The following is a 25,696-nucleotide window of genomic DNA, read 5'->3' as shown; positions in this document are numbered from 1 at the left end:
ACTGGCCTCCGCCAGGTTCCAGTAGCCCCACTGTTTGCCCTCACTGATCAGCCAAGAGGCAAAAACTGTGGCATATTTAAAACTGGTGTTTGCCTCCTGGCTGATCAACAGCAAGTGGCAGGGGTGCCAAGTCCCCTCTGCCAATTGGGGAGGGAAGCATGCGGTGAAATGAGCAAGACTGAAGGAGCCACTGCATGACACACTGCTGCTGCAGTTTTGGTAGGTCCCTATTTATCAAGGAAGCTGTTAGGAGATTTTTCAATTCAAAACAATTACTATTTGTTCACACTTCTCTACTTAGTTACCATATAGAGCTGCTCATATGCAGACACACATACAAAAACTGTATGTTAAAAAGTAAATTTTGAACCAACTTAAGCTCAAGTGGAAGATCTGTCTTTAAATTGAATGTCTCATTCAAATATACCATTTTTCATAGAAGTAAATGGCATTTAATAAATATGTGAAAATGTGTACATTGATCTGAAGAAAACAGTAGTTAATGTTAATGGTATTCAAATGCAGCATTCTTAAGAGTTAGCTAGCTAATACAATGTCATGAATAAACTGAAGAACTCAAAGGACTAATTCTGGTAAAAAAAAATTATGATAAAGAACTAGGAGTCAAAAAACACTTGCGAGTATTTCATGGCTTTTCCTATTTCTCTATGGGTAGCCTTAGGCTACCTACGAAACAGAACAATGCAACCCGATATGCACTTCATATTGTTGACAAGTGATCAGAAAATTGCTTAATGTTTTAATTTGTTGAATGACAATGTTCCAAAGTTATCCAGTAGTCAGTTGTCCAACACTGAATATAGAGGCAACACATTCTTTCCTAGCACTTGCAGCCAACCCACTTATGCCCTAGCACAAGATTTAAGTAGCCATACTTTGTTCTCTGCTCTTGCATAGAAACAAATTCCATTAGTGTTCATAAATTTATCCACTCTGTTTTTAGAAATAGCCCCAGCAGTTTTTATCCTTGGCTTCACGTCATCAAATTCCACAGTTTTGGTATATGCTATAAGTACAATATCTGTACTGTTTTCAACTCATTTGTTCTATATTTACTGCCCTTTAGTCAGGGCTGGATACATGTTAGCGGGCTCCTCTTCCAAACAACTAAAGCCCACCTGTCCCAAACTTCTTTGCAGTAACTGTCCTACCGAAGTTCTACCCCATCTGCTATGTGAATCCACAACTCACTGCTATGAGAAAACAAGAATCAGCACCAGCTAGCTTTACTCCTGGACCTCTTCCTGCTCTCCACCAGCTTTCTTTAAGGAGCGGCTGCCAATATATCATCACCATCACTCATCCCCCAAACTGTCAAGAAGGAAAAAAGTTGACACTGTCTCATTTCCTCTGTCCAACCTAATAGGTATTCCAGACAACATGACAGTAGGAAAATACCACAAAGGAAAAACAGAAAATGATATTGAATTTTAGGCCCCTATAATAAACTAATTTAAATGTAATGCTTTAGGGAGAAATGGAAACAATGTAGCTTATAAAATAAAAGAGATCAGAAATCTTTCATTCTTGGGGCTTCATCAATATTTGAATCAACACACAATAGTTTGGGCATCATTCTGTAGAACAGGGGTTGGCAACCCCTGGCACGCGTGCCGAGCATGGCACGCAAGGCCATTTTGCTTGGCACTCCATGGCCAGCCCTGGCTCCGGGAAGCTGCTGCCAGCGACGGAGCCCCGGCTGCTCCCAGCAGGGCTTGCAGTGTCCCACCTGCCTGCTGGGAGCAGCCCAGGATCCGGCTGGCAGCAGCTCCGCAGAGCCGGGGCCGGCTGCAGCCTGGAGGCTCCAAACAGCTGTGCCAGGCTCCGGCACCAGCTCTGCACTGGCGTGTGCAGGCGTGCCTCGAAGCGAGTGGTGGGGGCGGGGCCTGAGGCAGCGCAGCCCCAGTCTCTCCCCTGCTCCCTGCACGGAGGTGATGAGCCCGGCACAGCTGTTTATAGCCAGCCCGTGCTCTGGGCAGCTGCAGCAAGCAGCGGGCAGAGTACAAACAGCTGCACCAGGCTCATCACCTCCGTGCCGGGAGCAGGGGAGAGACCGGGGCTGCCCTGCCCCCACTGCCCGCTCTGAGGTGCGCCTGCAGGGAGCTGGTGCCAGAGCAGCTGTTTGGAGCCTCCCGGTTGAGCTGGCCCCGGCTCTGGGGAGCTGCTGCCAGCCGGGATCCCAGGCTACTCCCAGCAGGCAGCTGGGACACTGCAAGCCCTGCTGGAAGCAGCTCGGGCTCCAGCAGCTACCCAGAGCTGGGGCAGCTGCTGGCAGCCAGAGAGCCCAGGCTGGAGGGGCAGAGCCTTTGGGTAGGGAGCCAGGGGCAGCAGGGCTGGGGGGAAAAGGCTTTGGGTAGGGGGCAAGGGGCACAAGCAGGGCATCCTGCCATGTACCCCTTGCCCTCATTTTGCGTTTCTGCCATGCCAGCACTCCAGCACCTTCCGAGGTAGGCATTATGGTGTTTTTCAGCACTCCGGCCAAAAAACGTTGCCTACCCCTGCTGTAAAATAAAGTGACAAGTTGTGACTGCTGGCATTACAGCGTTTCTATGGGCAAGTACTTGTGCTACCTTTCTTGTACTCTACTTGAAAGAAACATTTTAAACAAAAAGTAGTTGCCATCTAGATGCCACAGTAATTAGTAAAATCAGTAAAACTGAACATGTAATGGAACTACTTTTTAGCTAACTTTGGGACAAGATGGATCTCCAAGTATTCTCCTTTCTTTTATATTTAAGTATATAAATATATATTTCCTGGCTCTGAGGTCCGGGAGCATGGCCACCTTCCTTTGTGAAGTCTGCTCCCTTTTGGGGTCTCTGGCACTCCAGCTGGAGGAGCTCCAGGCCACAGTCCAGAGACTGCGTGCCATCAGGGACGGTGAGCGGGAGATAGATTCCTCTACCAGGCCCTTCACCCCCTGAAGGCGGAGGGTAGACCAATGTCACCTTCCAGGATAAGGGAGGACTCGGGGACCTCCCATTTTGTCCAACTCCTCGGCTGGACCAAGGTGGTCAAAGGCCCCCAAGGCTCACCACACCAAGGTCCCCACCTCACTGGAGCTTTGCAACAGGTATGAACCTCTTGCAGCCCCAGCAGAGCCTGCCAAGCTGCCAGCTCCTGCAGGCAACAGAGGCTCAACTGTAGCTATCGCCCCCGCTCTCCCTAAGACAAAAAGCAAAGTGTTTGTCATGGGAGACTCCATCCTGAGGGGGACTGAGGGGGCAATCTGCCGCCCTGACCCCTTAGCCCGGGAAGCCTGCTGCTTCCCAGAAGCCTGAATCCGAGACATCATGGAGAAGATCCCTGAGCTCCTCTGGCTCACTGACCACTACCCTGTGCTCCTTATCCATGTGGAAATAAATTACATGGCTCGGAGCACTCCCAGCCAGGTCATGAAGCACTACAGGGATTTGGGAGCGGGGCTTAAGGGGTTGGGGACACAGGTGGTGTTTTAATCGATCCTCCCAGTTTCGGGGTATGGGCTGAGGAGTGAGAGGAGGATCCAGGTAGTGAACCAAAGACTGCAGTGCTGGTGTCATCGGGAAGGCTTCAGCTTCCATGACCACAGTCCATTTTTTGGTGAAAGAGGCAGTGAGCTGCTGGGAAGGGACAGCCTCCACCTCTGTTCACTGGGGAGGAGGCTCTTCTCAGCCAGACTGGCTGACCTGCTCCACCAGGCTTTAAACGAAGCCCGCTGGAGGATGGTGGGGACTACTGCCACTGCCGGCCTACTGAGCAACCCTTGCAAAGCCAGCAGGCCAAGGCACTTAAGGGAGCCCACCCCTGCCACAGCCCTGGAGTGAGCTGTGGGCAAGGCTAGGGCCCCCAAAGGGACACTTGCGTGCCTGTACACAAATGCCAGGAGCTGGAGAAATAAACAGGAGGAACCTGTCCTTCTCCTAAACACAAATAATCAAGATGTCATAGAGATAACGGAGACCTGGTGGAACTCCACCCATGACTGGGCCACAGGTATAGACAGCTATACCCTGTACAGGAGAGATCGACTGGACAAAAGGGGCAGGGGTGTAGCTCTCTACGTCAAGGAAAGCTACGCATTCCTGCAAGCCGACATTGGTGCCCAGGGTGGATGGCTAGAGAACCTCTGGGTTAAAATTTGTGGGGAACATGGCACAGGGGACAATGGTGGGAGTCTACTACAAACCCCCTACCCAGGATCAAGAGCTTGACCAGGAGTTTGCCAGGGAACTGACTGAGGCCACACACTCCTGGTGCATGGTTGCCATGGGATACTTCAACTACCCAGACATCTTGTGGGAAGAGTGCTCAGCCAAATCCAAGCAGTCGCAAACCTTCCTCCCGTGCACGGACGAGCTCTGACACAGGAAGTCTACGGGCCGATGAGAGGTAAAGTGCTGCTCGACCTGGTACTGGCAACGGGGGATGACCTAATCAGCAACCTAACGATCGAAGGGAAGCTGAGTGACTACCACGAGATGATCACATTCACCATTCGCCATAAAGCTGGCAAGTCAGTCAGCAATACAGAAGTCATTGACTTCAGTAAAGCTGACTTTGACAAGCTAAGGAGTCTTGTCAGTGATGCCCTAAAGGGCCACAACCCAAAGGGGAGGGGAGTTCAGGACAAGTGGTTGCTCCTCAAGGGAGCAATCCTGGATGCGCAAGCAAAGTCTATCCCGTCTCAGAGGAAAGGCAGCAAAAGGGCACAGGAGCCCCCTTGGCTCTCCAGGGAACTAGCAGACCTCAAGTGTCTAAAAAGACAGACCTACAAAGGATGGAGGACTGGATCTACCTCCAAGGAGGAATACTCTGCACTGGTCTGGACCTACAGAGAGCGAACCAGGAAAGCCAAAGCTGCGACAGAACTCCAACTAGCTACAAGTATCAAGGACAACAAAAAGTCCTTTTTTAGATATGTGGGGAGCTGGAGGAAAAGCAAGGGCAACACTGGACCCCTGCTAAACCAGATGGGACAACTGACAACCAAAGCCCAGGAAAAAGCCAACTTGCTAAATGGGTACTTTGCGTCGGCCTTTCACCAGATCCATGGGACGCCCCTGCCCATTACGGGACGGGGAGGCCCAGGTGAGGGAGATTCCTTACCCTCCATCAATGCTGACCTTGTGAAGGAACACTTTGAGAGGCTGGACACCTTCAAGTCAGCCGGCCCTTACAGCTTACACCCCAGGGTACTCAAGTTGCTGGCTAGCATCATAGCTCAGCCCCTGGCATGGATCTTCAAGAACTCCTGGTGCTCTGGTGAAGTGCCCGAAGATTGGAAGAAGGCCAATGTGGTGCCCATCTTAAAGAAAGGGAGGAAAGTGGACCCAGCAAACTACAGGCCCATCAGCCTGACCTCTATCCTGCGGAAGGTCTTAGAAAAGATTATCACAGAGGCCATTCTTAACAGATTGGCTGATGGCAACATCCTGAAGGATAACCAGCATAGGTTTGTTGCGGGTAGGTCTTGCTTGACCAATCTTATTTCCTTTTATGACCAGGTGACCTATCACCTGGACAAGGGAGAAGAGATTGATGTCATGTATCTTGACTTCAAAAAAGCCTTCAGTCTGGTATCCTATGATCACCTCTTGGCAAAACTGGCTTAACTGCGGCCTCGGCCTCACCACGATCCATTGGCTGGGGAACTGGCTCCACGGTAGGACCCAGAGGGTGGTGTTTGATGGAAGTCAATCGTTGTGGTGCGCTGTGACCAGCAGGGTCCCTTGAGGCTCTGTCCTAGGGCCTATACTATTTAACATCTTCATTAATGATGTAGACACTGGTATCAGAGGTAAACTGGGCAAGTTCGGTGACGACACAAAACTCTGGGGTAAAGCATCCACACCTGAGGACAAGAGGGTGATCCAAGCAGACCTTGACAGGCTCAGGAAATGGGTGGATGAGAACCTGATGGTGTTTAACACTGAAAAATGCAAGGTTCTTCACCTTGAGAAGAAAAACCTGCAGCATGCTTATAGGCTCGGCAGTGCTACGCTGGCTAGCACTATGGACGAAAGAGACTTAGGGGTCACGACTGACCAGAAGATGAACATGAGTCTTCAATGTGATGCTGTGGCTAGTAAACCGAGTAAAACGCTGGCTTGCATTACTTCCATATTTAAAAAAATTTAGAGTAGAACTCCGTTTCCCAACACGCACCTAAATGACAGCTTTCTAACTGGTATGAGGCATTTTTGGGATTTACACATCCTAACTGTAGAGGTATGCCTTTGGTATCCTTTCATCTACAGGAGACAGTAGATATTGCAGCCTATGACATAGATGGTTTGCAATGTCTCATGTGGCTGAAAAGTCCAACCCAAGATTTGCACCATCTGTGGCAGTGGTTACAAATGTATATATGTCATGGTTGGGTGGTTCGGGAGCTGCTTTCTTCCTATGAGCTCTTTTCTCTTCAAGCTGTTGGAGCCAATTTCTGTTGTAGACTTAGATACCCTGGTCAAGACAATGATGCTACTTGTTACAATCACTTGCCAAGGTTTCCTGTTGGTCAGGATCGATTCTAAATCCCTTCATATCTTGCTTGAGCATGTTTTTGTAGTGAAGCTTGGGGTGTCCTGTTCTTGTTCCCTCCGACAGATCCCCGTGTAGCATGTCCTTGGGTATGCATCCATCTTCCAATCTGCTCAGATGGGTTAGCCAGCGCAGCGATGGGTTGAGTAGGGCTGTCACATTTGGTAAATTTACCCTCTGAAGAACCTCTGCATTGGTAACTTTATCTTGCCATTTGATGCTGAGTGTGTGGCATAAACAGGGCAGGTGGAAGCTGTTTAACCTTTTCTCTTGATGTGCATAAGCTGCGCATGTTTCCCCACCATACATGAGAGTACTGAGTACACAAGCCTTGTTGTGACAGGGGAGTCATCTCAGGGGGCTTTCAAAAACATTGGCCTTCCCACCTATCTAAGGCAGTCCACCCACCTGCCTCACCTTTGATGCAACTGATATATTGTTTCCAAGGCAGAAGGTTGCCCATTAATGCCCAATGCCAAAGGCATAATACACAACTCTGACCTCCCCTTTACCATGTCCCATGCCTTGCAGATGGCATCCAAATTACTCCAAGCTCTCCTGGCCCTATTGCTGGGCTGTAGTCAGCCTCTGGCCCAAACCTGGCCTCAGGTGTCCAGAGACTTACCTTGGTCACATGCCCCGCCCCCCCGCTTACTGGGTTCTCAACTCATGCCCCCTCAATAGGGCTCACTCTATCAAACTACCAAGGCCGGCCTATGCTCAGTCCTTCAGGCCTCTCTCACATACCCTAGTCTGTGCAGCCCCTGTGCAGCCCTTCAGGCCTACCTGTACAGACCCTACTCTACACAATCTATGCGCAACTCTTCAGGCCCCCATATGGACTCTACTCTACACGGCCTACTGCTCAGCTGTTCCCTCACGTCCTCCTACTGGGACCACCACACTGCCCCCTTATTGGGACTATAATTCTGGCCCCTTCTTGGGGCCGCTACTCTGCCCCCTCACTGGAGCTTCTGGGCCTTACACCCCTTGGGCCTCAGGAGTCTGTCGACCTACCTGGGCCTCCAACTCAGCCTATGGCCCATTCAGGCCTCAGGTGTCTATCAAGCAAGCCTGGACCCTGCCTGTCCCTGTTATGAGGTTACCCACCAGGTTGTGGGGGCTGAGGCTGTAAGGCACCCCATACTCACCTTTCACCAGTGAAGCAACTGGTGTGTCATTTCAAGGGGACCACCCCACCACAGGCAGTCCCACCACACCATCCATCCCTAGCTGGGTGTAGTTTTAGGTCATTCTCCAGGACCAAGAACCCCTTCCATTCCTGTAGTTCCTACCCTGAACCTCCAGATGTTCTGGAAGCAGCAGCTCTCTCTGGCTCCCTCCAGCAACTACCAGCTCAGCCCTGAGGGCCTGGATTTATATTGAGGCTGCTCAGCCCCACCCTCCAATCCAGTAGCCCTCCCATGGTCATGTGACCACCTTGTTACACCATACCTGCTGGCTGCTCCCCAGCCTGCTTAAGTCTCTTAAAGTGGTAGGCACAAAAAGTGACCAGCCACACTTGTACACTAGCATTTTGGTTTTGATGGTAAGCTTTAGGTTGTTCCATTCTCTTTTAGTTAGTCTGCTGAAGATGGTAGCAGCCTTTCTGGTGCGAACATTAAGTTCTTCATCCACTGAGAGGTTGGTAGTCACTGTAGAATCTAGGTAGCTGAACTTTTGGACTACTGCTAGCTGGTTCTCATTAAGGATGATTGGTGGATCTTGTGGAACTCCCTGTCCTGGGACAACTGTTTTCTTTACAGCTGTAGAGGGTACAGAATCATTACCTGTGAGTAAGTATGTGCTTGTAGACTGAACATGCACAGTAGCCTACACAATGGCTACATATATGCAGGAACAGGAGGTATATGGCTACATGTGTGTGCCACTTTTAGATGCATATATGCATCTAACTCACAGAAGGGGAGCCAGCCAGAAACTCATGGCTAATAGGTGTTCATACCCATGGAGCTTCTCTCAGTCAGAGGGAACTTGAACCTGCATCTCTAACCACCCACAACAGATTAGGCATTATCCAGAGCCCTTTCCAGCCCTCCCTTTGAAGATGGCCCCCCAGGTAGGAAGATACATGGGACAAAGAGAAAGAGAATATGTGAGAGTATGTGGCTCAGTGAGATGGATTCTCCCCCAGATGGGAACAGACGCTCACTTTTAGCCTGGACCTATGCTCCCAATGGAACACATACTGTCCCCACTGCATTGCTCTCTATCAGTTTTATCCAATGACTATTAAATACAATGGACAGTGATTATATATGGTATGGTGGTCAGAGCACTGTGTTCTAACCAGAGATGCTGGTTCAAAGCACCTGGAAATGGGGTCTTCCAGCTTCTTAAACATTTAGCTACTGGCCATTATGCCTGTGTCATCTTTATGCATACTGAGGAAGACCTCCAGACCATGCCGGACCTTTCTGGAGAAGCTTACCAAACTTTAGGCAGCCCTCTCAACATCAAAAAGACCAAAGTGCTCTATCAGTCTGCCCCAGGTCATGAATGTGACCCTCCCTTCACAAATTACAATAAAAAGGAAAGACCCTTGTAGTCAAACACTTTCACTACTTTGGTAGCTACCTCTCTCAGAAAGTGACCATTGATGAGGAGATCCAGCAAAGGATCCAGTACACAAGTGCCTCCTTTGGGAAATTACTTCACTGTGTATTTATTCAGCACGATCTCCTGAAAGATACCAAGTTCTAGATCCACAATGCAATCATTATCCCCACTCTTCTGTATGGATGCAAAATGTGGGTGACCTCCCATTGTCATCTTAAGAGCCTAGAGAGGTTTCACCAATGATACCTCCAGAAAATCCTCCACATCAAATGGGAAGATTGCTGCACAAATGACAGCATCCTTGCTGAAACCAATGTTGCTGGCACGGAGTCTGTGAACCTCAAACACAACTTCACTGGACCAGACATTGTGTGCAGATGTCTGATCCTCAACTCCCAAAACAAATTCTCTATTACCAACTTAGTAACAGCCTGAGAACTTGCTGTGGTCTAAGGAAACACTACAAGGACACATTGAAGGCATACCTCAAGAAAATGAATGCTGACATCAAGAGCAGGGAGAAGCTGGCTGTCAAACAACTCTGATGGTGCCACTTGAGCAAGTGGCAGTCCATTTTGAGATAAAGTGTCTTGCCCTCGAAGCAGAGAAGAAAGAGTGGAGGAAGGAAAAGGAAAGAAGTGCTAGCCTAAGGCCTACTCTCCCTTCAAGAAAGACCTCCAACTTCTGCAGATACATCTGTGGCTCAAGGATTGGACTTTTTACTCACCTCAAGACCCATCAATGAGCCATGGTAAAAATCATCCTCAGATCAAGAGATTGCCAACAGGGATGGCTATTATGGCTAAAACATCAGATAGTCATCCTCCCCTTCCCAGCCTTTTCCGGGGCTTACAGCCAGGTATGCACGCAGCTAGTCATGTATGTAGTCAGCTAGTATATAGCCTTGTTGTGCATGCTCAGCCTACTTACACATGCTTGCTTATATATTCACAGTGTAAAGTCAAGGGAAACAGCCAGATAGACTCTTAGAAAACTGCCCTTTAAACACACAAAGTGCAGGCACTTCCACTCTTAGTGCCCAAAGTAAGTGAAATATATATTTAAAAAGCCAATTCATGTATGATTTTAATAAATGTAAAGGGTTTAAAGAAAAACCTGATCAATCGGTGTCACTGAGCTGGCTGAGGGCAAGTGAGCTTCTGGATGCAGTCAGCTCTTGCCATGACTGGAAAAATATTTTTTCTGATGTCTGTCTTCCAAAAACAATGTACAAGTTTTATTTGGCAATGATGTGTAATGTGTGAGAAAATGTGGTATGCAAATACCTTTAAAATGTGGCCCTGCAGGGTGTCACAGGATCATAAGAGTCAAACTTAAGTCTCCATCATAAAGTTCATAACCATCTCTCTATCCTTCTTACAAAAGCTGCTTAAAATGTCTATCTTCTGTAATTCTATGGAACCAGTAACACCAGTTCTTGTATTATGCCAGCCCCTTCACAATAAAAATTAAAAGCAGGAAGTTTGTTTAAAAAAAATGGAAAGTTTCCTTAACTATTTAGTGTAGTAAAACCCACTCATTTAAAGAAATAGTATTTGTTCAAAGTGCACAAGAAACCCAACTTTCACTTTGGGAGTCTCCACGTGAAACCACTACATTCCTTCATTTCAATACAGGACTTTAAACACAGGCAAGTTAGGGTCTGTGGTCCTGTGGTCCAGGTACCCAATTTAAACCTGTCTCTTCCATCTGGACGTAGAGTTAAACTGTCCCCAAATCCAGCTTTTCTGAAAAGAGAATTATGTTTTGGTCTTAATATAACTGCATTCCTCAGAAGTAACACATCCAAAATGAAAGACTCATCATATATAATGGAAAACAAACAAGCAAACAGAAAAACAAACACACCCTTCTTCTATTACATATAACCACGCTTATTTCAATTTTAATGAGTTATTTTAGCAGCAGCAGAGTTTCCTACATTTAAACTTTAAAAACTTCACCAAGGTGCCTTAAAAACACAAGTTTACTAGTACAGTCCTCAAAGACATGAAAAAGTAGTTCACTATATTTTGTAAACATCTACTTCTAATACTTTTGTTTTTAATTCAGGAGGGTGTTGTAAAATTTTAAGATTTGACATTTTGTGGTTTGCCAGGGTTGGAAACAAGCCAGTGAATATTATTCACACTCTCTAGGAAGATACAGCAGGTGTTTCTGTATCAGATGGGGTAAACTTTGAAGCAACCAGTTTAAAAGGAGGACAAAAGAAATTTATGCCAGACCTTTCAACTTTACAATATGCCAATAGTCTGAAACTTGGTTGGACTATCACAGGTTAAATGAATAGAATTCAGGTGAGAAATCACAAAGGCTAAAAAGCAAACCACAAAGTACTTTTCATGTTGCAATTCAGAGAGATTCTGCTGCATTTCTGGTATGATCGTGCACACGTATAGATTAATCATGAAGTTGCTTTTAAAACCTACTACATAAGATTCATATGTCCCTTGCAACAACTAAGTGTTTGACTTTAACAATTAGAAGGTTATATGGCTCATAAAGTCTTAAGCCAAAGTAATATAAAAGAAAGGAGGATGAAGTATTTCTTAAATCGTTTTACTGCACTACATGCAGGAAAGCTCTATATGATTATGCAATTAAGGGAAGATAAAGAAAGCAATAAAAGAAGGAAGGATTTGAAGGTTGGAAGCAGATTCTGTAAACAAAATGTTAAAGGTGAGATAAAATAGGTCTTAAGATTATAGAAATCAAAGAGAGAAAGAGCAGAGAAAAAGCAAAACTTTTTAGGATCTGATTGTAAAATATATAAGACTGTGTGAATCCTATTGACCCTGATCTCTGAAGGCTCTGGGACCTCACTAGAATACCCATCTTACCCATTAACAGTTAACCCACATCCACAAATAAAGACCTGTACTGATACAGGTTATATACCCCTTTGCCCCTTAATGCCTTCCACAAATCCCTGTACTATCTTTAACACAATGCACATGCTACCACTAATCCCCTTTACACTTATCCCCCCCCGCTTTTTCAGGGAGCTGGGATATTCTGTAGAAACTGACTGATATGTGAAATGTAAAAATCCTTAATACAGAAGCTAGGAAAGCCTTACCTTAGCCAAGTAGCTCACTGCAGGTGGAGTGGAAAGCTCTAACACGGTCCCTGTTGTAGGATGGCTCATGGCACTCCCTTCCCCTTCCAAAACTCTGATGATTTGGGGAAGGATCAGGAAGGCTTGAATAGTCAGGAGGGAAGATACTCCTAAAACCAAGGAGGGGCTCGTATCCTTGCCAGCAACTGTATGATTAACCTATCAGACCCTCCAGCATTTATTTAGCTCCATTTAAGAATTTAAAAAAAACTTCTGCCAGGAAGAGAGGGCGTTTGAGATGACTGCTGACAAATGATCTAATGAAAAGCACTGAGAAGCTGCATATGCAATTCTTGTCAGAAAGTGTTAGCTTATAAAAACCAGAGAATGGTTCCCAATTCCAGGCTCCAAAAAGATCTGGCTTCAGGAGGAAATGAGACAGAAAGGGGTTTATGGAAAATAAAATTCAGGAAGTGAAAAAAAGAAGGCTGGAATGAGGTCTGGCTCATAAATAAGCCTAAACTAGAAGTGTACATATTCAACACATGATTTTGTTAAAAAGGTAGATGGACATTACTTCCAAAAAAATGACTGATGAAACCGGTCAAAAGCAGGAGGATATTTAAGTGTTCCAGGGTACAAGCAAATCTTAATAACTGTGAAATAGCTCAAAGCAGGTATCTGTACTTTTTCATTTTTGAAAGTAATTATATATTTTAAGAAATGCCACCCTGTTCTTTGGGAACCTGATAAACATTATTCATATATTTAGGGTCAGTTATTCAATACTATGGGTGCTTGGTTAAAATGGAGGTAACAAGAGGCAGATCAACTGTCAGATCTAGATATAGACATGAAGCATCCCTGGAGGTCTTTCTTCAAGGGAAGTTAAGTTCATCAACTCTGAAAAGGGATAAGAACCTCCACAATAAATGTAGGAGATCATACCAAAACAATTTGTAATTAACTTTATGATATTATTTATGGCCCTATATATTTTATATCATATAACCATAATGCTGTAAGTGCTTTCCAGATATTCAAAGTAGATATCATCAGCTAGTTGCTACTCAGAGGAGGTATGGACAGGAGTAAGGGGTCAAATGTAAGACATTAAATAGCAGAGCTGAAGTATGTCTTTAAGGACTTCAGTGAAGACAGGATATAGGCTTTAAAAGGAAGATTAAAGGAGTAACACCATATATAAGTGGCTGTGTGGGTAAAGGTATGAAGACAACTGACAGTATGACAGGCTATGAAAAAGCCCCCAGAAAGTATGAATGATTAGATGTTATGCTTATTATTAGACACAGAAAATACTGTGCACTGCAATGTAAAGGTTAATGGATATCACACTACAATGCACAGCAAGTCATCTATAAGCATGGTTAATTAACCATACTTTATAGCTACTCAAAGTATGAATCCAAAAGATTTTCCATAGCATACATAGCTGAAAGGTTAAACCTGTCACTGGAACATTATGCTTTGCACATAGACAAAATTAGTCTGAACAGATCAGTATTCCACAGCTTGCCCTGTCAGTCACTAAAATGTATTGGAGAAACCAAAGTGCCATTTGATCGACTGTCTACAATACTACTGTGGTTTTTTTTGTTGTTGCTGTTTTTTGTTTGTTTTTTTTTAAACCAGGGCAGTAGTAATGCATGCCCTTCAGCTGCTCCACTTCCACTTAATTCACACAGTTAGACTTTACAGATTATTATTTTACTTCTGACCTCCCACAGAAACCGTACTAATAAATAACTTTTCTTTATGCCACAAATAATAAAATGTAAAGATTAAGAACTCCGGCTTGACATGACACTGTTTCAAATGTCCTCATCTGAACTTAAATCTTAGTGCCTAACGAGCTTTGGGTCCTCTCTTTGGGCTGGATATATGCCAGATCCATGATGCTGATAATGCTTTGGCTTTAGAATACAAAGCCTGAAAAACCATAGACCACCATCAACCTCCTCTCCATTTAAAGGCATGGGTCCCAGCCAGACCTATAGCATGCCAATAAAAGAAAACGCTTTGTTTTGATCTTCACAAATAATATCCCTACAATAGCAAAACTGAGCAGAGCTTAATTATGCAGTAGGTACATGGCTTAGGCATCTACTAGCTTCTTCTCTAGCTAGCTTTCTGGACAAATAAGAATCTTCTTGCTGTACATGAGTCAGCCAAAATTTTGTTTTACTGTCAGTCCTACACAGTTGGTAGATGAGTAAAATACTTCAGAAATCTGATAGGAAACTGAGAAGACTTTCAAGAACAGTTTCAACAGCCTACCCTGTGACTGGCACAGCAATTTCCCAAAGTGGGCATCAAGTTGCAGGTATAAGATTTTTATGTTAAAGTAATTACAGTTGGATTATACATTTAAGTCAGTCTGCAAACAGCTCCACATCTGATTCTACTACTCTGAAAGCTAAATTTTGCTATTCCACACTGCTGGATTTGCATGGGTATGGCATATACCCAACTTGTACTGAAAACCAAGTTTATACCAGCACAAAGCTAGGTCACGTGCTGTAATCATGATGCAGGGCCAAAGAAATTCTGTTTTCTGAGAATAAGCAGCTCATTCATCACCAAATGGCAAAAACCACACATGCTAAGTAGGTGTCTTTTTCCAGGACAAAATCATTCTTGTGATAGAGTAAAATCCTAAATTCCATTAAGTAATTACTGATCACAATCATTTTAAAGTCATTCAGATTTACAGTCTCACACCATTTTTCTTTAAGAACTATAAAAAGAATTCTGTGCATATGAATAACGTCTGCCAAATGCCTTCATTTAAAAGTAAAACCGAGGAAACTTTATTACAGTCTTTTTAAGACTCTATTAATTCACGTTGCTGGAAGGAAGTCGGGGGGGGAGGGGGTAACTAAGATCCTTTCCCTTAAATTTATTATATGGAGTTAGTTTTAGCAAAATTCCTCAAAATTAGAATGATCACCTTTTATGTTCAATAAAAAGTTAGCAGAGGTCATAAAATGCCTATTGTTTAATAGCAAAAGTTATTTTTATATTTTAAAGGCACTTATATTCATTTCATAAACACATTCCAGAAGTAAAATAGCACACACAAAAAATAGGAGCACAGATTACTCAAAGATAATACAGCTAAGTGATGCAAACCTATAACAATACTGGGATTTTATTACCCATCCTTAGGTCACAGTTCAGGAAAGCATTTATGAATGTTCTTAAAAACACTTAAATCAGTGTTAAGACAGGCTTAATTGAATCAAAGTTGCATTATTAAGCCAAGCCAGTATTTAATGATACAGTATAACCTCAAATCTGGCAACCTTGGGACCTAGCACCTTCCAGAAATTTGAAAATTCTGGATTTTTGAAATGTAAGGAAAATGTACAGCCTGGACCTGTTTGGCAGGCTGGATGCCGGGCGGGTAGTGGAGGAGGGTGGGGGGCAGAGCTTGCATGCGGCTGCTACCCCCATCCACGACCCTGCGCCACCACTATTCCTTCCACCTCCTGCTCCGCGACCAGGGGTACACTGGTCAAAAAAAGGTGAAAACCCCTGATGTAGTGAACTTCTGAAAAGTGCCAGAGTTTTGAGAATTCCAGAATTTTGAAAAACAGATTTATGAGCTTATCCTATATAAAATCAATTAATTAACAAGCAGCAGACACTTAAGTAAACTAATCTGGGTACAGGGAATAACATCAGCAAAATGTTTAATATAGTTATTGCATTACACTGCTAAGCCAAATCATTTTGCATTGGTATATTATAGTGGATACAAGGCTATGTTTGTTTGTTTTTTTCCTCTCTCATTACCCTTGTGCCATATATATTTAAATCCAGGATGCATGATCTGAGTAAAATAGAAAAGCTACTGTCTTTTTTTCACAAGTTGGTCCTGATCCTGAGAACTTGCACATACCTCAAGCTCCAGCTAATACCAGTGTGAACTTTAAGGGCTTTCAGACCCCTTTAGAACTGTTTATTTTGGGAAAAATCTTGAGATGAATGAGAATTTATGGACTAATCACACGTCAAAAATCCCTCCAAGATTTTATCCCACAAGTATGTTCCCCATTCACTGGGAGCCTTCAGCTTCATTTAGATTCATATCAAGAGAAACACATAGCCCTGAACTGCCAAGTTTTAACTCGGATCCATATTCAGATGTCACAATTTCTTCTTTCTTCTGAAAGAAGAGCTGTTTAGTTTGAAACATCCCCCTAAATGTTCAAGGCAAAAAGAATATGGCAAGGCTGTTTGCAAATGTACATATTCCATCTTTAAAAATTTACATATTTTTACTCAAATCATCATAATCAATCCTTCTGAAGCAAAGCAACAAGGAGACAAAATAGGCAGTAACTGTGAGGGATGAATAACAGACTATTTTTCCTCTCACTAGAATCCTGCTTTACCAAATGACTAGTGTCTTCTATAGAAATACCTATGCATTACAGCTACTAGATTAAAATTTCTTCTTAATTAATTCCCTTGGCTTTCCAGGCTATCTGGGTCAAACACAAGTGCTAATGCTTCATAGCAGGAGAAAAGTAGGTCTTTGGAAAAAGTGAGGCATTTTTAGAAACTTGCTGCTGTAGTCCTACTCCTGCCTTGTGCCAGCTTTCTTGCCGAGTATCAGCTCATTACCCGTAGGCCCAGAGGAGAAGCAGATCCAACCATCCATGCAGCAGCACATCAGGGGAATGTCTAGAATCTCTGGGCACATGAAATAATATGGTAAAAATATAGTCTGGCAAAAGGAACAAGAAGGTAATAAAATTGCTTCTGTCTCGGTATGCTAAGACACCGCTTGCTGAATCACTGTCCACACTGGTGCTGACCAACCAGGCCAAAGAGCTGTGGAATCATTAAAAAACCAAGTCAGCTGTTTCTAGGCACAGCTGTGTGAACAATTAGAGCTGGTATCATTCTGGAAACAACATGAGTGGGCTTTAAAATCCAAAAAGGTATCACATTAGGCATTTTTGTCAGACTGAAGCATTATGGCCCTCCCTTTCATTATTTTTAACAGAATCCTCAGTGCAATGAGAAGAATACAGCAAGATATAAAGTGCAAGAATTGGACCAGGTCCAGATGCTGGTAGAAACACTCACATAAAGCCTGCAGAATAAGCAGACTGAGTGACTTAGGTTGACACCTGAGCAAACTTCTGAAGGCTATCTGCATAGATAGCCTCTTAGCTACTGAGTCTCTTCTGCACTGTGACCACACACACACACACACACACACACACACACACACACACCTCTCTACCCTTCCTTCCTGCAAGGAAGGAGTTATGGAATCAAAACAAACTAAAATTTTGATGTTAATTAAAAAAATCCATGCCTTTTAACCCAAACTCTGGAGGAAAACAGAGTTTTTATTTCTATAGTTTTATTTTTCCCCACACAGCCAGTCTAATGGTTGGAGCCAAGCTAAGTCCGCTATCCTTCTCCCCCTTCCCTTATGCAGAGAAACCTGTGGAGCCAGGCAGTGATGTTAAGCGCAGAACCACTTAACTGTGATAGCTTCCCCTATCTGCAGACACATACTTTCAAGTCACCTCTAGCTCACACAGGGTCACACAGTATAAACAGGCTGCAATATCCAAATGTATGGAAGCCTGAAAGCAAAAACATTTTCACCCTGCATGAAAGTCATCCACCAGCAGACAGACTAAGGGTGTCTGGTAGCCACAGACTATCAATAACTGAGCTCATCCTAACAAAGACAGTTGCAAACTAAGACCCAATTGGACTCTTCCTAAAATTCAATTCTGTTTCTCTGACCTTGACTTAATCTGCCTGAAAGGGTGACAGATCCTCCACATGCTGGAGACTGAAACAGCTAAAACCTAAAACCCCATCAGAACATTTTTTGTGGTGGGTATGCCAAAAAAAATCCTTGCAACCCTTTCCCATCTGCTTGTTGGGAAGTAATGATTCAAACAAAATGGACTGGCATAGAATAAAAGAGTTTAAAAGTGGTTAGATATTTGCTTGTAATTGGCAGGTCAGTAAAAATCCAAACAGTCCAGCCAGTGTTGAAAGATATAATAATGCCCATGGCAGCTTGAATCTAAATGCTGGAGGAGGCAGGAGCTACAAGCTAGGTTCACAATGCCCCACCCTTAGGAACCTATGCTTTCCAAAAGTTCTGGCCCCATCCTTCAGCATAAGGGACCTATGCAATCGGTGGGGAGTTTTTCAGTTTGCATTGAGCTGAAAACAATTGAAGAGTCATTTGCCAAGAGTTTAACATAATACTCATTCCCCTCCTTACCCCATTTCATTTCAAAGCCAATCTTTAACAAGACCAATTTGGTGGCTCGATGTTATTGGTCTGTATCACCATTTACCATTACTTTATCACCGGGTAGAAACGTGGAGCACCAGGAAGACGGCTTCATTTGCTGTATCTGAGGAGAAAGCCCTTCATGTCACTTTTCTGACATAAGGATGAATGTTTAGCGGTGTATATAGATAGCTGCAGAAGACCATTCAGAGCAATGAGTTAAGTAGCAACAACAATTTACATCTAGAACAGGGGTGGTCAACCTGTGGCATGGGCAGCCTGTTTGTGCGGCTTGTGAAAGACAGATCAGGAAGAGGAGAGGCAGCACTGGCAGATGGGGCAAGGAGCAGAAAGCAGACAAGCATCTTGGTCAGGGAGCATAGGGTTGCTCAGCTTTTTGCTCAAAGCAGACTGGGTAAGGGAAAGAGATAAGAGCAGCACTCAGGAAGTGTGTGGGGCAAATTTGTGGTATACCTGCCAAAAAGGTTGGCCCCCACTGATCTAAAACACACACCAGAGATGCTGCCATAAAGCTGTGGTACAGAGAGCTATTAGGCTACATTTTAAACTCCTCATGCTCTTAAAGAAATTCCTTTTTAGATTTATTCTTGGATTATTAAATGAAAGTCTTCCTACACAAATGCCCATAAGGGCAAGTCTATATATTGTCAAATGTGTACAACAAAGAGAAGCAGTTTCCCCCAGGTTATAAAGCAAGTGGAGTCCTGCCACTTCACTCATTACCATAACCATTGGACCCCATAACCCAAGATACTCATATATTACAATGGAGGCAATAAGGGATAGGTTTAGTGACTTAGGTTTTGCATCTAAAACATTTACACCACTTAAGTCAGAACAGATCTGTTTCTTTGAGGAGATGATTGGGATCTAATCTGGAAGCACACCACCTTACTCCTCTACCAACACAATTCAACCATGACAAACAAGGGTTACAGTTAAGTGATTGTAGAAGAAAATTCTCTCACTAAGGAGAAAGTTCTTGTGCAACACCAGTCACTACACATGCCGCTATATATTGCAAAACATCTGACCAGCAATAACTATATCTGTCTTTGCCAAAAAGTGGTTTGGAGAGGAGGAAAAGATATGTAAACAAGATTTTATCTGTTCTTTGGCTTTTTTTTTTTCTTTTCCTTTAAAGGGTTCAGCACTCAAAGTTCAAGCTACATGCTGAACTGCATTATTGAGATGCATAAAATGTATATAGATTGGTTTCAGCTTTCCAAAAAACCAAATAGTGCTTAACTATACAGTGCTCAAAGCAAAATCCAAAATCGTGGTTCCTTTTTTGTTCCAAAAGTTCAGCTATAACAATTACAAGCTTGCACTGGCATACCGCTTAGCTTTTCAAGAAAGCTTACTTGCAAGTTGCAAAATGCATTCATTTCTGAATTCATGCCCTAAATTAAGATGACTGGCATGCACCTCTGTTCTTCCTCTGAGTTGAGGTCATGACCATTGATTTAAAATAGCCTCCCCACACATCTAGAGACAGAAATTGGGAAATCTGGGACACTGTCTCCCTTCCCCACCTATCCCAAGTCAGCAGCACTGTTGCAGGCAAAGCAGGAGCAGCCGCACACTGCCCCTGCCCCAACCTTGGCACTTCTTCCAGCCTCTGGATTAAGCTTAGAAGAGTGATGAGGTGGGGGACGGAGGAGATATCCCCACAAAGAACAAGAGGCTCCCCTGTGCCTTTCAATCTGCCCCACCACCCAAGGGGACCCAAGCAACAGCACCCAGGCTCAACACCCATTCTGGCCAGGCTGGGCAGAGCCACCCCCATGCCTCCCAAAACACAGGTCCCTGGGCAGCCAGGAGGGCAGGATGTGGGGAGGGACCACACAGCTCCCAGGTCCGAACTCCACTGGGCTGCGAGCCAGCCAGGGCCGCAGTCCCAAGAGAGGGCAGGGGTCCAAGCCACCCCCATCCCCCCTGGGGCTCTGTGCAGTGACGGCAGCCACTCCCTAGTTCCAACTCCACTGAAAGTCCCAGAGCAGAGCCCTGAGCTGCCCCACCAGACATAGAACCCCAGCAGCCACCCCCCAAACACATGTCCTCAGGGGCAGTGGTCCAAGCCTCCAATCCCCTCTCCACCCCCACCAGGGAAGCCCCTTCCTCACCTGGCCTCCACACAGTGGCAACTCCCTGGTCCTGACTCCCCTGTGCTGTGAATTTGTCTCATGCACAGGAGAGTCAGTCAGGGCCAGCTTTGGGGGGGGCAATGTGGGTGACTGCCCAGAGGTTCATGGTCAGGGGAGTGCCACACACACACACACACACACACACACACCCCCGTACTCAAGAGGAGTTGGACCAGGCATGCTCAGTCAACCCAAGACATTTGTTAGAATTTTCATCTACTGACAGCGACAGCTTATGAAATCTGAAGCTGGGATGTATGGTCATCCTACTTACAGTATTACACAGAGCCTAGAAGCTGCTGCTGTCAGGTGGAGGTGGCATTTTCCAAGCAGTCAACAGAGTTAAAGCAAAATGAAAGTCACCACACTGGACACCTAACCAATGTTCCTTCTAAGGAGTAGCAGTCTGTGAGCACACCGCCTCAGTCCGTGAGCACACCGCCTCTGTCCAGTGTGGGACACTTATTGAAAGGGGCTGGGGGCCGGGGGCCTGGAGCTGAGAGGCTTGGAGCCGGAGATGGAGGCTGGGGGCTGGGGCCAGGGACTGGAGCCTAGAAGCTGAGGGCCAGAGGCCGGAGCCGAGAGGCTGGGGGCCAGGAGCCAGAGGCTGGGGCCTGGAGCCGGAGGCTGGGAGCCAGGCACTGGAGCCGATGGCTGGCATGGGCTCCGCCGGCTCCGGGGAAGTGCTCTGCTCCCCCGCATCACGGCTGGGGAGTGGAGCACTTCCTCGGAGCCAGTGGAGCCTGCGCCAGCCCCACATCCCAGCCTCCATCCTTCCTGCCTTGCCTCACCTTGGGGAGGAGACACTGCGAGACACGCCCCCTGAGGCCATGCCAGGGGGCAAAGCAGTGTCCCGGAGCCAGCAGAGCCTCACTTGGGGCAGGCAGCGACTCCTCCCTGAGGTGAGGCAAGGCAGGGATGGAGGCTGGGGCGAGGGGCTGGCGCAGGCTCCGCCAGCTCTGGAGAAGTGCTCCACTCCCCAGCCCTGATGCGGGGGAGCGGAGCACTTCCCCAGAGCCGGTGGAGCCCACGCCTGGCTCCTGCCCCAGCCTCTCCTGGTGCGCGGCCTTGAAAAGGCTGTGTGCAGCCACACTTTTAGTTGTGCGCGGCCGCACACGCATACACCTTAGAGGGAACCTTGCACCTAACTCCTCCAGTGCTCTTGAAAATTGATCTAGGCTGAGATATTAAGGCTAGGGACAGATATTACACATAAACTGGTTTAAGTGATCAGAAACTGGTTTAAACCTGTAACGGAAAATAAGTTCAGTGCACATAAACCAGTTTCAAAATGGCTGAAACTAGTTTAAGACGAACCTGGTTGAATGTAGTATCAGACTTAAGTGATTTGGGTCAAACCGGATTATGAAATGTGTGTCCTAGATCCCTTCCTGGTTTAAGTTAAATCAGAGTCCCCGAGCATCGTGGATGCTTTGCAGCCTTGGGCTGGGCTGGGCTGAGCTGTGCTCCAGAGAACAGGGCCTGGCCCCAGCCCTCTGCTTCCTAGCCAGAGCTTCAGCAGAGACTGCAGGCACAGCAGGGTCTGCCTGGCTTCCCCCTGCTCCATCCCTCCCTTGCTGCTCAAGCAGGGATCCCCCTCTCCCTACCCTCTCTCACAGCATGGACCCCAGCCCCACAAACCATAGGCATACGGTATACCAGCTAATGCTGGGAGGTGTCTACATGTGCATCTCCAATTTCACTGGGACTGGCAGACAGCACAGTGTATGCTTAGGGCTTTTTGGAGCTAATCAACAGGTCAGCTGGTAATGTCCCTGTGTTCCTTCCTTGCAAAAAGTCATTTAAGAAGAGCTTGAACTAATGATAGATGCTTTTGTTTTCTTGATGGGCTGATAAATGCTGTGTTAACAACTCCCTGCTAGCTCCCTCACCTGTCAGGTTTGCAGACAGTATGAAGAAACAGGGAGAGAAATTAAAAACCTCAGTATCATCAACAGATGCATGCACTACACACATCTCCTTTGCCTCAGAGTGCTAGGCCAGGGTTAGTATCTAGCAACTCTCTCGCCCCTTGAGCAGCAAGCAGGAGAAAAGCCTGGGATTGCAGACATGGTGGGGGTTTATACCCCTCCCTAATCAGAGCCTGTCAGGGCCTGGCCATACCCCTCACTCCCGCAGATCAGTTCTGTAGAAGGGAAGGGAAGGCTGCTCTAGCACAGTGGTTCCCAAACTTTTTTATACTGCAGACCAGCAAACTCACTCAAAGAATTTTGGCAGACAAGGTATAATGTACCTAGTATAAAAACAATCTAACTTACATGTTTAAATTTAATTTTTACATGCGGGGGGGAGGGGGAAGGGTTGCAAGGAGTTGCCCTGCAAGTAAAGGCACAGCTCCAGCTGGGTTGGGGCACCACAGCCACAGACACCGGGGGACCCTGCGGGGAGGGGGCTGTGCAGCTGGTGGCCAGGGGGAACCCAGCTGAGACTGCCCAGGAAAAAGGGGTTTTGCTGCCTTCCCTAGAAGCAAGCAGCAAAGCTGCCTCCTCACCCTCTGCCCTGGGCATTTCCTCACCTGCATCTCCCTGCTCGCAGCCACAGGCAGAGCTGTGGGCCCCTGCACCTGCTGCGTGAGCAGCGCTTTGCCAGACATAGCTATGGTGGTTGGAGTGGGACAGGGCACACAGAGCTGGCTGCCTCCCTCCTGGGACTGCCCCACCACCCAACTTTAACCCCACAGTTTACTGCTGGCAGTGGAAGCTGCTCATGTGGCCAGACAGATGGAGGTCCAAGCAGGGGGCTCATGCCACGACCCAACAGCCAACCCTTTGTGGCCCAGTCGTTGGGGAAACTCTGCTCTAGCACCTCCGGTTTCTAGCCTGAGTCACTGCAGGCATGTGCCAGCATTTCTAAGTCCAGAGGGAATGTCTGTCAGTTGCAAACTGATTCAATCTACGCAGGTTAGATTAACCTGAAAAGACAATCAATTCAGGCTCAGGCTTTTTGAATGCCTGTCCCTAATCTAAATCCCCAGGTAAGTGAGAGAGGCTTGTTTGGTTTAGCAGGTTTTAGTTAAACCTATGACCCTGTTGTATTAAGAAGTGTGAAGCACGCTCAAATGGATCTTTAAAACAAACAAACAAACAAACAAACAAACAAAAAACCTGTCAGAGTACACCCTAAACCTCAAAGGACCCAAGTGCAGATAAACTTGGGTTTGGCTGGGTTAAGCCTTGCCAACAAATCTGCCATTGATTCAGAACTCTTCCCTGTACCAGAAGCATCTGCAGCCAGGTACAGAATGCTGTTTGACAAACTGCAGTCAACATCTTTAAATAAAAGGAAACCAAAGTGCAAACATTGCTTTTACTTTACATAGCTTGTCAAAGAGGTTAAGGAGGGCAGGGGAAGCAAAACTTGTTTTTGTAAAGCCACACATCAATCCAGACCATAGCATTGGCACTGAAATGAGAATGTGATGAAACATGTTATATACACAATATCCCAGCTTGCAAAAGGAAACCAACAGCTGTATGGACCAGACAGAGTAAATAAATAAGTTTAATCTCAAGTATGACGTTGCATTTGAAGCTCAAATTTAAAGTATTACTTACTCACACAGCAGAATACCATTTTCTAATCCAGACCGAAAATCTTTGTCACCAAAACCTCTGCCTGTTGCTTGCTGGAAAGGAAAATAAGAGAAAAACATGTTAATTAGCACGGACATTTAAAAAAATGCTTTGTAGTATTTATTTACAATTTCTAGGGGAAATGTAATGACCCAGCCCTTTAGGTATTGCCTGGAAAGATAAAAATGTTTACTGTATCATGAAGTTCTTCAGTGTACTATTTAATGCAAAGCATGAAAGCTTTTCTTCAAAATCTTAGAGGTAATTAGAGAAATTAGTCTAAAGTCAGGAGCAAGATAGCACCATAGAGAGTAACTTGATCAGAGAGGCATGAGTTTTCATAAACAGCCTGCTTTGTCAGATGGTGTCAATGAATGTTTATTTATTGCATTTGCATTTGATGAAGTAGGCTACTGCCTACAAAAATTCATGCCTCTCTGATCAAGTCTCTAGGGACACCTATACACGTGCAGAGAGGCTGCTCCGATGCACTATAATTATAGCATATCGGAGCAGACTCAATTGAGTCTGCTGGAGTGTAGTAATTACTGCACTCCATCAGACTCCATCATCATGTGCATCAGCATCCCTGCACTGAAAAATGACAGCAGGGGCACTTTATCTAAAGCTCATTTGACGAGCTTTAGTTAAAGTGCCCCCACCACCATTTTTCAGCATAGGGACGCTGATACACATGACGCTCTGGGCGCTTTAATTAGAGCTGCTCTCATAGCTGCTCTAATTAAAGTGCTCCCCCTCCCCCCACACACACATTCCTGGAGCACATGTATACATGCCCTACCTCCTACTTAGAAAGATAGAAATATAAATTAAGCCATTCTTCAAAGTTTACCATGAGACAAGTGGTGTTCTAGCCTTCAGAATAAGTGTTTAACATTTTAAAGGGAAATTATCATATCCACACAAAATTCAATGTTCTTACTTTATATTTCCCAGCTTCATCACCTCAGAGTGTTTAAAACAAATATATATACACGCAATCGGACCTGTTGCAATTGCTGCTGGCCCCACAGATCTGGCCTGGGCAGAGCCCTATGGTCCAGATCCAAACTGGGGCCAAGGTCAATTTCGACAAGTCTGAGATCTGGAAATTATTTTATTTATATGCAATTTGGACATGTATTCGTTCATTAGACAGTGGAACCAAAACTGAATTAACTGACCAAAAAGCCATCACATGAGAATCTCCAATACAGAATGGTTTCAAGCCAGTAGCATTATGTTGCATTTAACTGCAATGTTTGTATATTTTACTCAGATGCTTCAAATGCAGTATTAGAAAAACAACTGAAAGGGAACTCAATAATGCATTAGGAAAGGTGGGAAGGTCTATAAACTGTGTGTGCTTATAAAGGAAGTGGCAATGAATGAAGCGTGGAAAGATGCTGCCTAATTTAGAGATTCCATT

General features: G+C 45.4%; 1 protein-coding gene across 9 annotated transcripts in view; it reads right to left on the bottom strand.

Moving 5' to 3' along the window:
* LIMCH1 (LIM and calponin homology domains 1) overlaps nt 1-25,696 on the bottom strand; it is a 326,420-nt gene that overhangs the window by 165,578 nt on the left and 135,146 nt on the right. For all 9 annotated transcript variants that reach the window (XM_059721666.1, XM_059721667.1, XM_059721668.1 and 6 more), the window contains exon 2: nt 24,250-24,320. In XM_059721666.1, the coding sequence (XP_059577649.1) occupies nt 24,250-24,320 (71 nt within the window). The remainder of the gene's footprint in view (nt 1-24,249; nt 24,321-25,696) is intronic.

This window comes from Alligator mississippiensis, chromosome 2 (genome assembly GCF_030867095.1).
Source record: "Alligator mississippiensis isolate rAllMis1 chromosome 2, rAllMis1, whole genome shotgun sequence".
NCBI lineage: Eukaryota > Metazoa > Chordata > Crocodylia > Alligatoridae > Alligator > Alligator mississippiensis.
This window is presented reverse-complemented; position numbering and strand designations above follow the sequence as displayed.